At 48.0% G+C, this 13,148-nt stretch overlaps 1 protein-coding gene across 1 annotated transcript in view; it reads left to right on the top strand.

The window, feature by feature from the left end:
* Positions 1-9,359, top strand: part of abcb8 (ATP-binding cassette, sub-family B (MDR/TAP), member 8) — a 55,114-nt gene extending 45,755 nt beyond the window's left edge. Inside the window, 4 exon segments of the mRNA XM_052022796.1 lie at positions 3,577-3,710; positions 5,728-5,875; positions 6,180-6,430; positions 8,690-9,359. Of these exon segments, the coding sequence (XP_051878756.1) occupies positions 3,577-3,710; positions 5,728-5,875; positions 6,180-6,430; positions 8,690-8,776 (620 nt within the window). The 3' untranslated portion in view covers positions 8,777-9,359.
* Positions 9,360-13,148: the final 3,789 nt, after the last annotated feature.

Genomic DNA, 13,148 nt, shown 5'->3' on the forward strand with positions numbered 1-13,148 from the left:
TCTGAATAGCATTAGCAGAAATTTCCCAAATAGTGGGGAAACCAAAGCTGTTGTCTTTAGTCCCTGCTAGGGGAAACATCAGCCTTGTAACCACCCTGAAAACCCTGCTTTAAAAAAAAGTGTTTCAATGAAATTGCCTCTCATTCCAAACTCTGGAAACGACAGGCCCAGGTCTGCTTAGTGTCTCCACACAGGCAGGTCTCCCATTCCAGCAATCAATCTGGTGAATATTTGTTGCACTCCCTCGACCACAGTATGTTGTTCCTCCGGTCAGAGGACCTGTACACATTGTTTCAGGTACAGGGCCCTATGTACTGTGACACAAATCCTCTTGCAGTGCAGGGCACCATACCATACGCCTTTCTAACTGTTTGCTGTACCTGCATGTTACCTTTTCAGGGATTCATGTATGAGAAGGTCCCTCCAAACACCAGCACCTTTCAATTTCTCACCATTTGAAAAATCAATGTTCTATTTACTTTTACCAAAGTGTGTGACTTTGCATTTGTCTGCATTATATTGACCTGTCACATCCTCACCCATTCACTTAGCCTCTCGGTACCCCCTCTGAAGTCTCTCTTCTCTTCCTGTCAACCCACATGATGTGCAACTTCAAGTCAATGCCCAACTTGGATTTACTGCACTTGGTCCCTCATCCGCATCACTGATGCTGATTGTGAGCAGTTGGGCCTCTGATCCCTACAGCCTCTCAATATAACCCATTCTCTGTTTTATACCCATTCTCCAGTTGTTATTCCATGCCAGTAAATTACCCCAATCTCTTTTTGTTTAAATTTTGTTTACCTCTTGTGTGGCATTTTATCAAAGGCCTCCTGAGAGTCCAAGTACATCGCAACCACCAACCACCTTTTCCTCAGCTAATTATGGCCTCAAAATATTCCAGTAGTTTTACTGAACATGATTTCCCTTTCACATTAACGTTCTCCAATTCTATTATTTTCCAGTTGTTGATTTATCCCCTCCTTAGTAATGGTTCCTGGCTTATTCCCTTTAACTGACCTCAGGCTAACTAGTCTGTCGTTTCCAATTTCCCTCTTCCTCTCTTAAATAGTAGGTCCCTTCAGTCTGTGGAAACCATTCTAGAGTCCATGGAATTTTGGAAGGTGACAGCGGTGCATCCACTCGGGCAGTGCACTGGGACAACTAGGAGAGCCACTGCCTCACAGCTCCAGAGACTGGATTCCTTCCAGACCTCCGGTCCTGTCTGTGTGAACTTTGTACGTTCTCCCTCTGTGTCTGTGTGGGTTTCCCCTGGGTGCTCCAGGTTCCTCCCACATCCCAAAGACATGCAGGTTAGTAGGTTAATTGGCTGTTGTAAATTGCCCCTGGTGTGCAGGTAGAATCTGGGGGAAGTTGATGAGAATGTGGTTTGAATTTTTAAAATGAGATTAATGTAGAATTGGTGTAAATGGGTAGTTTGCGGTAAGTATGGACTCAGTGGGCCGAAGGGCCTGTTTCCATGCTGCAAGATTTTGTGACACTATTTCCACAGGAATCTCCTTCAAAACCAGAATCTGGGCGTCATTGGCAAGGCCAATGTTTGTTGCCCATTGACTTGAGAAGGTGAGTGTGAGCCACCCTTGAACCTTGAACCAGGACGGATGGGGAGGCAGTTCAGGATTTATTGGTATTGGTTTATTATTGTCACTTGTACCGAGGTACAGTGAAAAACTCTTGCATACTGATCGTACGGGTCAATTCATTACACCGTGCATTTACATTGGGTTAGTACAGAGTGCATTGTGGTAGTACAGGTAAAAACAGTAACAGTACAGAGTAGAGTAAAGTGCAGTGCAATAAGGTGCGAGGTCACAAAAAGGTAGATTGTGAGGTCATCTCATCATATAAGGGAACCGTTCAATAGTCTTATCACAGTGGGGTAGAAGCTGTCCTTAAGTCTGGTGGTACGTGCCCTCAGGCTCCTATATCTTCTACCCGATGGAAGAGGAGAGAAGAGAGAATGTCCCGGGTGGGTGGGGTCTTTGATTATGCTGGCTGCTTCACCAAGGCAGCGAGAGGTAAAGACAGAGTTGCGCTGGGCTGTGTCCACAACACTCTGCAGTTTCTTGCGGTCCTGGGCAGAGCAGTATTTAGAGCCTGATATGACCAAGTTAGGATGATGTGTGGCTTGGAGAGGAAATTAGTTTATTGGTTTATTATTGTCACATGTACCGAGGTACAGTGAAAAACTTTGTTTTGCATGCCATCCATATAGATCGTTTCATTACATCAGTGCATTGAGGTAGTACAAGGGAAAACAATAACAGAATGCAGAATAAAGTGTTACAGGTACAGAGAAAGTGCAAGGTCATGACAAGGTAGATTGTGAGGTCAAGAGTCCATCTTATTGTACTAGGGAACCGTTCAATAGTCATAACAGCGGGATGGAAGCTGTCCTTGAGCCTGGTGGTACATGCTTTTAGGCTTTTGTATCTTCTGCCCGAGGGGAGGGGGGAGAAGAGAGAATGTCTGGGCAGGGTGGGGTGTTTGATTATGTTGGCTGCTTTACTGAGGCAGTGGGAAGTGTAGACAGAGTCCATGGAGGGGAGGCTGGTGCCCGTGATGCGCTGGGCTGTGTCCACAGCTCTCTGCAGTTTCTTGTGGTCTCGGGCAGAGCAGTTGCCGTACCAAGCCGTGATGCATCCAGATAGGATGCTTTCTATAGTGTATCGATTTAAAAATTGGTGAGGGTCAAAGGGAACATGTCAAATCTCTTTAGCCTCCTGAGGAAATGGAGGTGCTGGTGAGCTTTCTTGGCCGTGGCATCTACGTGGTTGGACCAGGACAAGCTATTGGTGATGTTCAGTCCTTGGAACTTGAAGCTTTCAACCCTCTCGACCTCAGGACCATTGATGTAAACAGGAGTGTGTACACCCCTTCTTCACCCTGCCCTCACCACCCCCCCTTACCTGTTGCCCTTGATAATGTTAATGTTGTAGCCTGTGTGAGTAACTACAGTGCATTTTGTGGGTGGTACACCCTGCAGCCACTGAGCGTCAGTAGACAAAGAAATAAATGTTTGGGCTGGTGCCAGTCAAGCGGGCTGCTTCATGGTGCATGCTGGAGGAACTCAGCGGGTCAGGCAGCATCTATGGACAGTTGACATTTTGGGTTGAGACCCTTTATCCAGATGATGCATGTGGGACAGGTGCCAACAATTTGTGGGCAGATCTGGAAAGAGGAAGGGTCACACAAAGATGTGAAAATGCCAAACAAGATGAAACTAGTCATTCCACTTAACCTGTTGTGGTGACCCTGTATTGGGATTGATGCACTCCCCATCCACCAATGGACTTCCTAGGAGTTTAAATAATGTAAAAAAACAACCTAATCAATAAAATCTGCGAAAGATCCTCCCTGACTACCCAATGCAATCCAAGTGCGTTCACGCTGACCAAGCTCCAGATTACTCAGCGGGTGTGACCTGATCTCTGCTGGAGTTAGGAATGGATTGCAACTCTCTTTGGAACGTAGGGATACAATGTTCTTCATGGGAGAAAGTTGGGTGAACTGCTGTTAAATTATTTTCTAATGTGTGATTAAAATGATTTGAAGGAAAGTCAACAGTAACATCACTGCTGGAGAGATTCTATGAGCCATCCAGTGGCGCGATCACTTTGGATGGACATGACCTCAGGACCCTGGATCCACACTGGCTGCGCAGTCATGTTATTGGATACATCAGTCAGGTCAGTGCTCTTCCTCTTGCCCACTTTCCTCCCCTTCCCTGCTCCGCCTCCCTCCGCCCTTCCCTGCTCCGCCTCCCTCCGCCCTTCCCTGCTCCGCCTCCCTCCGCCCTTCCCTGCTCCGCCTCCCTCCGCCCTTCCCTGCTCCGCCTCCCTCCGCCCTTCCCTGCTCCGCCTCCCTCACCCTTCCCTGCTCCGCCTCCCTCCGCCCTTCCCTGCTCCGCCTCCCTCCGCCCTTCCCTGCTCCGTCTCCCTTCACCCTGTCTCTTTCCTTCTCCATTCCTCTCTCCCTCTCATCTGGCCTCCTACCTGTCCAGGGAAGGGCTGTCGCTACCTCTCGCCTTATACCTATGCCTTTTTCTTTTATACACGCCCCAAGGTAGGAAAAAAAGATTCTTGCTTTCTATCCGTATCAGGTCAACCATCAGCCTCCTCCACTCCAGGGAAGACAAACCCAGCCCATCCATACCGAAATCCACCAATCTAGGCAACATCCTGGGGAATCTCCTCTGGACTCTCTCCAGCGCAACCACGTCCTTCCTATAGTGTGGAGACCAGAATTGCATACAGTACTCCATGTGTAACGTGACATCCCTCCTTGTATTCTATGCCATGTCTGATGAAGGCAAGCCTTCAACAACATATCTATGTCTGCTGCCAATTTCAGGGATCTATGGGCTTGTACCCTGGGGCCCTGTAATTTCCTGTGTATGTCCTACCCTTATTTGACCTTCAAAAATGCTTTATTTTGCATTTTTTAGGATTAAGTTCCATCTGCCATGGCTCTACCCAACTTTCCATCTGATCTAAGTCCTACTGTAGCCCAAGACAATCCTTCTCACTGTCTACACCACAAACTTTTGTGTTATCTGCAAACTTACCGACCATTCACACCCAAGTCATTAATATACATCATAAAAGAGTCCCAGCATCACCAGCCTACCATGCAGGACCTTGTCAAAGTCCATGCAGGCAAGATTTACACACTGCCCTCATCAATATACTTAATCACCTCTGCAAAAAAATTCTGTCAAATTGGTGAGATAGGATCTCCCATGCTGACTATTCCTAATTAATCCCTGCCTTTCCAAGTGTAAATAAACACTGTCCCTTAGAATTTTTTTCCAATAATGATGTAAGACTAACTGGGCTGTAATCACCTGGCTTGTCCCTTCTGTCCCTCTTGGATAAAGGAACCACATTCTCTGTCCTCCAGTCACCTGGTACCTCACCTGCAAAAATCTCCATCAAGGCCCCAGCAATCTCCTCCCTTGCCTCCCATGGCAACGCTGGATACATCTCATCAGACCCTGAGGATTTATTCACCTTTATTTGCTCCAAGAGATCTAACACCTCCTCCTTAATGTTCACATGGTCTCGAATATCACCCTCCCTCACCTTGAACTCTCCACTAACAATGTCCCTCTCCTTGGTGAATACAGATGAGAAGTATTCATTTAAGACCTCGCCCACATCCCCTGGCTCCACACATCGACTATCCCTTTGGTCCCTAAGTGGATCCATTCTTTCCCTGGTTACTCTCTTGCTACTAATATATTTATAAAATGCCTTGGGATACTCCTTACTCTTGTTTGCCAGTGATATTTCACAGCCCCTCTTTGCCCTCCTAATTTTGTTTTTAAGTACTCTGCTAAACTCTCTACATTCCTTAAGGAATTACCCTGTTTTCAGTTGTCTATATTTGCCGTACACTTCCCTTTACTTCATCAAATCCTCGATATTCCTTGTCAGCCAAGGGTCCCAAATCTTGCCATCCGTGCCTTTTACCCACATGGGAATATGTTGACCTTGAACTCTCAGCATCTCACTATCTCCAGTGCTCTTAGACTGAAGCTGTTATTAATGTTCCCACCACTCAGTTAGGGTTTATGTTAGGGAGTTCCCTTGAGATGGGTCTGATGTTTTGGTTCCAACACCCAGGGTGAGGTTGTTTGGCTGCTGGAGCAAGGCTCTTGTTAAAGATTCCCCCGAGCTGATATTGTTCCCGTCTGAATTGCAGGAGCCAGTGCTGTTCAGCAGCACCATCAAGGAGAACATCCGATTTGCAAAACCAGATGCCTCTGATGAGGAAGTGTATATCGCAGCCCAGCAAGCAAATGCAGACGGCTTCATCCGGAGCTTCCCTGATGGATACATGACCATTGTGGGTATGTGTGACAGCACGTTCCTGCTGACAGAAGACGTACACGCAGATTACATGGGGAACTCAGCACGGATAATCAGAGACACACAGGAACACACCTCGGACAGTCAGACACACCCTGAACACAGACTACACACAGAACACACCTCAGATAATTAGACACCCACACCGAACACATTCAGGGACACACAGGAACACACCTCAGACAGTCGGACAGAACAAGCGTCTTCAAGGCATGAGGAAGGACCGAACCTTCACTATGTTAATAGATTGATCGCGTTCATTAACAGCCTGTATTTATTGGTCAGGTGAGCGGGGAGTGACTCTCTCTGGGGGTCAGAAGCAGAGGATCGCCATCGCTCGAGCCCTGATTAAAAATCCCAGCATCCTGATCCTGGATGAAGCCACGAGTGCGCTTGATGCAGAATCAGAGAGGGTGGTGCAGGAGGCACTGGACAGCATACAGAAGGGTCGCACAGTGCTGGTCATCGCACACAGGCTGAGCACCATCAAAGGGGCCGACATCATCTGTGTCCTGGCGAATGGCCACGTGAAGGAGGTCAGTGTAGCTCACTTTGCCTGGGCTACTCCTGCTATTCCTGTCAGCCCCAAGCTAGCAACTAGCAGTGGCATGGCAGCATCACGTCCTGCTGCACACCAATTAAAAATGATGGCTGTCATCAGCAAAACTCACTACCTGGGTCATGTCTTCTCATACTAAACCAGAGGCCGGCAGAGACGTGGACACTGTGACACTAAGAATGTGGGAGACAGAAGCATAGTGAAAGCCTTATGGTCTTCATAGCCTGCTTCAGTAAGAGCAGAAATAATTCCCCTGTCAGCTCTGTCCTAGGAGGTAACAGACTGTATAGTATTGAGTTTAGAAGAATGAGAAGTAATCTCATTAAAACATATGACATTCTTACAACTGTTCAAGGTGCAAGTGGTGAGGAATATTCTACAGGGAAAATTAGTTGGGCATTGAGATTGGTTGGTGACCAAATGGCCTCCTTCTATGACGTAAGGAAATATGAAACCAAAAATGGAGTACTGTCAACAACTTTAGTCCCCATGTTAAGACATTATTTCATTGGAGGTGGTTCAGAGAAAGTTCACCAGGATGATGCTGAGAATGGAGGGATTGTCCAACGAGGAAAGCTTAGACAAGTTGTTGACGCAGGTGACTGCTGTGAAGTGGGCTGTTTTGTCAAGCTTCTTCAGAATTGTTGGTGTTAACACTAATCCAAATAAATGGAGAGTGTTCCATTATACTCCTGACCTGTAGATGGTGAAAGGGCCTTGGGGTACCAGGAGGCGAGTCACTTGCAGCGGGACACCCAGTCTCTGACCTGCTCCTGTAGCCATGGTATTTATGTGGCTGGTCCAGTTGAGTTACTGGTCAATAGTAACCCCTGGAATATTGATGGTTGGGTACTTGACGATGGAAGTGCCATTGTATGTCAGGTTAGTGGTCACCTTCTCTCCTGTCGGAGGTGGTCTTGTCCCTGCACTTTTGCGGCACAAATATTACTTGCCATTTATCGGTCCGTGCCTGAATGCCATCTGGGCCTTGCTGAGGACAGACATGGGGTACTTCACGTAACATCTCTCCTCATCAGGCAACACCCTCATCACAGGAACTAGCAGAAAATGGAGTCTTGTGGCTGTTACCCTCGAGACAGAAGGATAACAGCCACAAGAAGTGACAATATGAAGATTTATAAAGGCTAGAATTGGGAAGCACTTGAGCCAGAGTAGATGGGAGAAAACCATTTCTGGGTACCTAGAAAGATGAGACTTTAATATAAGAGATGAAAAACACGATGATGCTGGAGGAACTCAGCAGGCCAGGCAGCATCCGTGGAGAAAAGCAGGCGGTCAACGTTTCGGGTCGGGACCCTTCTTCAGGACTGAAGATAGGAAAAGGGGAAGCCCGATATATAGGAGGGAAAAGCAGAGCAGTGATAGGTGGACAAAAGAGGGGCAGCAAGGTGGGCACAAGGTGGTGATAGGTAGATGCAGGTAAGAGACAGTGATGGGCAGGTGCGGGGGAGGAGGGGAGAGCAGATCCACCGGGGGGTGGGTCACAGGGAAGGAGAGAGGAAGAAAAGGCTGGGAAAGGGAAGAAGAGAAGAAGCACGGTGAGGGGGGGGGGGGGGGGGGATTACCTAAAGTGGGAGAATTCAATGTTCGTGCCGTCAGGCTGCAAGGTTCCAAGATGGAAAATGAGGAGCTGTTCCTCCAGTTTGTGCTTGGAATTCTCCCGGCAGTGGAGGAGGCCGAGGACTGTCTATCTGTGACAGTGTGGGAGGGGGAGGTGAAGTGACCGGCGACGGGGAGATGCAGATCGCGGTTACGGACGGAGCGCAGGTGTTCTGCGAAACGGTCGCCTAGTCTGCAGTCCTTTGTTTCTTTAATGTAAGAGATTTGGGGAAGAGAGCAAGATAGACTCCTTTAGAGTGTAATGAGGCTGTGAATTTGACTCCCCAGAGTTAGGTCTGGACACAGAGACCACATCAATATTGAAGAACAGGTGAGGTGGGCGGTTAAATGAACCAGAGCTATGGTCATAAGGGAACAGAGCAGGTGCCCTGTGTTGGGTTTGGGAACCACTCCTGGGGTATAAACATCAGGTGGTCCAGGGGGTGTGTTTTGATCCTTCATATTGGATGCAATTCTGTGTCTCACCTGTGGCTGCTCTGCTTACTTATTCAAAAGCAGTTCATTCAGTGTGAGGTGTTCTGGGCTCTGCTGGGAACCAGCAATGTCAGACGGGAGTCTGTCCACGAACTGAACTTGATTGCTCTTGTTGCTACAGGTGGGGACCCACGCAGAACTGCTGCAGAAAGGAGGGCTTTACGCAGAACTGGTCCGCAGACAGACCAGCGATGAAACCATCCTGTGAAGGGAGAGCGAAGGAAGGACAGTGCAATGAATTCCAGGCATTTATTCACATTGAACAGTCCGTGCAAACATAATATGGAAGGAAGCTGTGGGCCCAACAACACTCCCTCTAACACCAGTCGTTCTGACAATATGGACACTGAGATTCCAGCATGGTGCTTTGGATGTGTGGTTGGAGGGCTTCCCTCACACTGTCCTCTACAGATGTGGCACCTCTTCACAACAGCCTCCACGCCTGTCTACTCCAGGCTTTGCCTGTACCTCGCCTGGGGGGCTGTGGAATCCTGGAGTATGGGTGGAGGCAGATCACTGTACAACACGGGTATAGCACTGATCAGTACAGGTCTGTCAGTGTATAATGCTGGGATACAGCACTGGTGGAAACAGGTCTGTCACTGGCTGTGTAATGCCGTAGAACCATACAGCACAAAACAGGCCCTTCGGCCCACCATGCTGTGCCATATGCTGGGGGATAAATGGTCCCCTGAGCTGTTAGAGCCTTTTAACATCACCTATCTGGATACTGAGTTGTTGATTGGATGAGGCCTATCTTATGTTTAACTTCCTTTATAAATTACACTTTTCCCCAATCGAGCTATGATTTCATTTATGCATCTGCAATAAGTGAGCAAATTCAAATAGGTGCACTCTCACATCCTCACTCTGTTGTACACCAGGGTTGTGGAGAAACATTTGCACTGGCAGGATGTTCAGTATCGAGCTGACACAGACTGAAGAGAAGTTCCTTACCAAGCTGTGATTTGTTCAGTCCAGCTGAAAGATATTGTGATCCACGATAGGTTTGCAAGGCATTGCGAAAGAGGTTGAATCACCTTGAACCACTGCAGTCCATGTGTGAAAGTGCTCCCACTGTTCATCTCAGCAGCGAGTTTTTGACTCGATAACAATGCCAGAGTGTCAGATATATATCTAAATCAGAATGGTGTGTGTCTTGTAGGTGTTGGTGTTCCCAGCCAGCCACTGCCTTTATCTTTCTAGACAACAGAGGTCATCCTGGTGTTTAGGAGGTGCTGTTGAAGAACCTTTGACCAGTTGCCCCAGTGTACCCAGTGAATGTGTACAGCATCTGTTGGCCAAAGACAGAGGGAATGAATGTTAAAGGAGGTGCACTGGATACCCTTCAAGTTCTGGATGTTGTTGAGCTTCTCAAACGTTCTCCAAGCAACACTTGCACGTACCCTGCCTCTGATAGTTGTCTCTTTATCATATTCGGAGCAAAGCTGCGCAAGGTCCAGAGCCAAGTGGTCAGGGCTGAACCCACTGAGCAATGCTTTAAATGCCAATTGACAACACTGTTGTTTTGGAGAGAGTGCAGGGGAGATTCACCAGGACGTTACCTGGATTGGAGGACTTTAGTTGTGGGGGGAGATTGAATAGGCTGGGTCTGTTTTCCCTGGAGTGAAGGAGGCAGAGGGGTGACCTGATAGAGGTTTATAAGATCATGAGAGGCATAGATGGAGTTAACAATCTAAATCTTTTCCCCTTGGTTATGGTACCAAAAACAAGAGAGCATAGATTTACGTGAGAGGAAGGAGTTTGACTGAGGATTTGAGGGGAAAATATTTTTACACAGAGAATGGTTGATATCTGGAACTCACTGCCAGTGGAAGTGATGGAATCAGATACAATCCCCCAGCATTTAGACAGACACTTAAGAGGGCAAGGCATAGAAGGAGACACAAGAGACTGCAGATGCTGGAATCTGAAGCAATATACGAGATGCTGCAGGAACTCAGCGGGTCGGGGGCAGCATCTGTGGAGGGAAATGGACAGTCGACGTTTCGGGTCAGAACCTTCATCTGGACCAAACCAGAGAAGGATACGGTTGTAATCCAAACAAATTGGATGAGTGTAGATGGGCAAAAAGGTTGGCATGAACATGATGGGCCGAAGGGCCTGTTTCTGTACTGTGCAGTTACATGACACTGGTGAGGATTTATTTTCTATGCCTCTCATAATCTTAAACACTTCTGTAAGGTCACCCCTCACTCTCCTATGTTCCAAGGACTAAAAAGACCCAGCCTGGCCAACCCCTCCCCATAACTCAGGCCCTCTAGTCTGGCAACATCCTCGTAAATCTTTCCCAAAAACTCCATCAAATTCATAAGACAAGATCTCCCACAGGAGAGATTTAAGAATGACTGGTATAAGGATGACAGGAGTTTAGAGGAATACGGGCCAAGTGCTGGGAAATGGGATTAGCTTGAATATACATCTTGGTGGGCACGGACATGTATGGGCTGAAGGGCCTTTTTCCGTGCTGTACACCTCTGTGACTCTAAACATCTCCCCCCTACTATCGACCTCTGATATGGGAAGACGTTTCCTGCAGTCTATCCTATGTATAATCCTCATAATTTTATATGCACCAATCATGTCCCCTCTTAATCCCCTCCACTCCAGGGGGAACAGACCCAGCCTCTCCAGTCTCTCCTCATAACTGAAATGCTCCATCCCAGGCAGCACCCTGCTGAATCCCCTCTGCACCCTGTCCAGCGCTGTCACACCCTTCCTGTGGTGTGGTGACCAGAACTGCACCCAGTGCTCCAGCTGAGGTCTGACCAATGTTTTATAAAGCTGGAGCATCACCTCCCCTGTGTAATGAAAGCCAGTATCACAAATGCCTTCCTAACCACGTTATCTACCTGCTTTGCCACCTTCAATGATCTTTGGACTTGCACACCAAGATTCAGGATGCTGCCTGGATTAGAGGGCATGTACTATGAGGAGAGGTTGGACAAACTTGGGTTGTTTTCTCTGGAGTGGCAGAGGCTGAGGGGAGACCTGATAGAAATTTATAAGATTATGAGAGGCATCGACACAGTAGACAGCCGGTATCTTTCTTCCCAGGGTAGAAATAACTAACACTAGAGGGTATTCATTTAAGGTGAGGGGGGTAAGTTCAAAGGAGGTGTGTGGGGCACGTTTTTTGCACAGAGGATGGTGGGTGCCTGGAATGTGCTGCCAGGGGTGGGGGTGGAGGCAGATACGATAGAGGGGTTTAAGAGGCTGTTAGGTAAGCACATGAATATGCAGAGAATGGAGGGATATGGACCACGTGCAGGCAAAATGGATTAGGTGTCATTAGCTTAATTAGTTTGGCTCAATATTGTGGGCCGAAGGGCCTGTTCCTGTGCTGTAGTGTTCTATATTGTAAGTAGTCCTCACACCACACACTGTCAGGCAATGTCCGTCTACAGTACGAGGTTGAATGGCCATTTCCCTGTGTGATTTAATGGGATTACCATTGCTGGGTCCTCACCATTAACAACCTGCTGCTCCCCATTGATTCAGATACTTAATTGGACCATCTGCATAAAAACCCTGGCTACAAAGGCTGGATGTCCTGTAACCTGTGACTTATCTGCTGTTTTAGAGGTGCCTTTGTACCACTTACGCGTCATGCCAGGCATGTGATGGAATACTCTCCAACAGCACTCGAAGCTCAGAACCACCCATGACCAAGAATTCTGTTTGGTTGGCACCCCACCCCATCCACTATCACGGAGGTTCACCACCAGCATGCTGAATCCCCCACAGTAACTCACCAGTACCCTCCAGCTCACAACATCTACCCCCAGAGGGGAAAAGGCTCATGACGTTGGTGTTGCTCCTTCTAGTTGGGAGCTGGCTCCACATGTTGACTGCCCTCCCTCGTGAAGAGGGATTGCTTGATAACGGCCAACTCTGATGCCTGGTCACGTTCACAAGTCTGCAGGTGCCACAATGGCCTCAGCGGTCACCTCAGAATGCAGAGAGCCAGAGTGAAGTTAGTCGGCCTCGATCCCCAGGGACTGCCTCGAGAGAAGAGGAGGAAGATCATGGTGGACTGAAGTTCATCGAATTATACTGGTCTTTGCTCCATGTCAGTGGGAAGAATACAGAAATGGTGCAGGAGAGGGAGAGCTGGAACTGGTGTGGACCGTGTATGAGGGAGGCAGAACATTGGAAAGGCTGATAAAAGTCGGGGTCCTCAGTCGCTTCCTCCCACTCATTCCTCTCCACATCCCCTCTCCCTGCATCTCTCCCCCCACTCCACCCCTGTCTCTCTGCTCCCCCTGTTCCTCCCACTCTCCACAAAATCCTTCAGACCTACTGACAGGATTAGTGAACCAACATCAACCTCTCCCAGGCCAACATTCCCCAGCACTGAGGCACTAATTATACTCTGTCACCTCTGGCTTGCGGTTGCCCAGCATAATTAGAATTGGTTTATTATTGTCACATGTACCGAGATGCAGTGAAAAGCATTTGTTTGTGTGCCAACCATACAGATCATTCCGTACATCAGTACATCGAGGTAGTACCAAAGGAAAACAGAATATAGTGTTACAGTTACAGAGAAAGTGCAG

This window comes from Pristis pectinata, chromosome 9 (assembly GCF_009764475.1).
Source record: "Pristis pectinata isolate sPriPec2 chromosome 9, sPriPec2.1.pri, whole genome shotgun sequence".
In the NCBI taxonomy this organism is placed as follows: Eukaryota; Metazoa; Chordata; class Chondrichthyes; order Rhinopristiformes; family Pristidae; genus Pristis; species Pristis pectinata.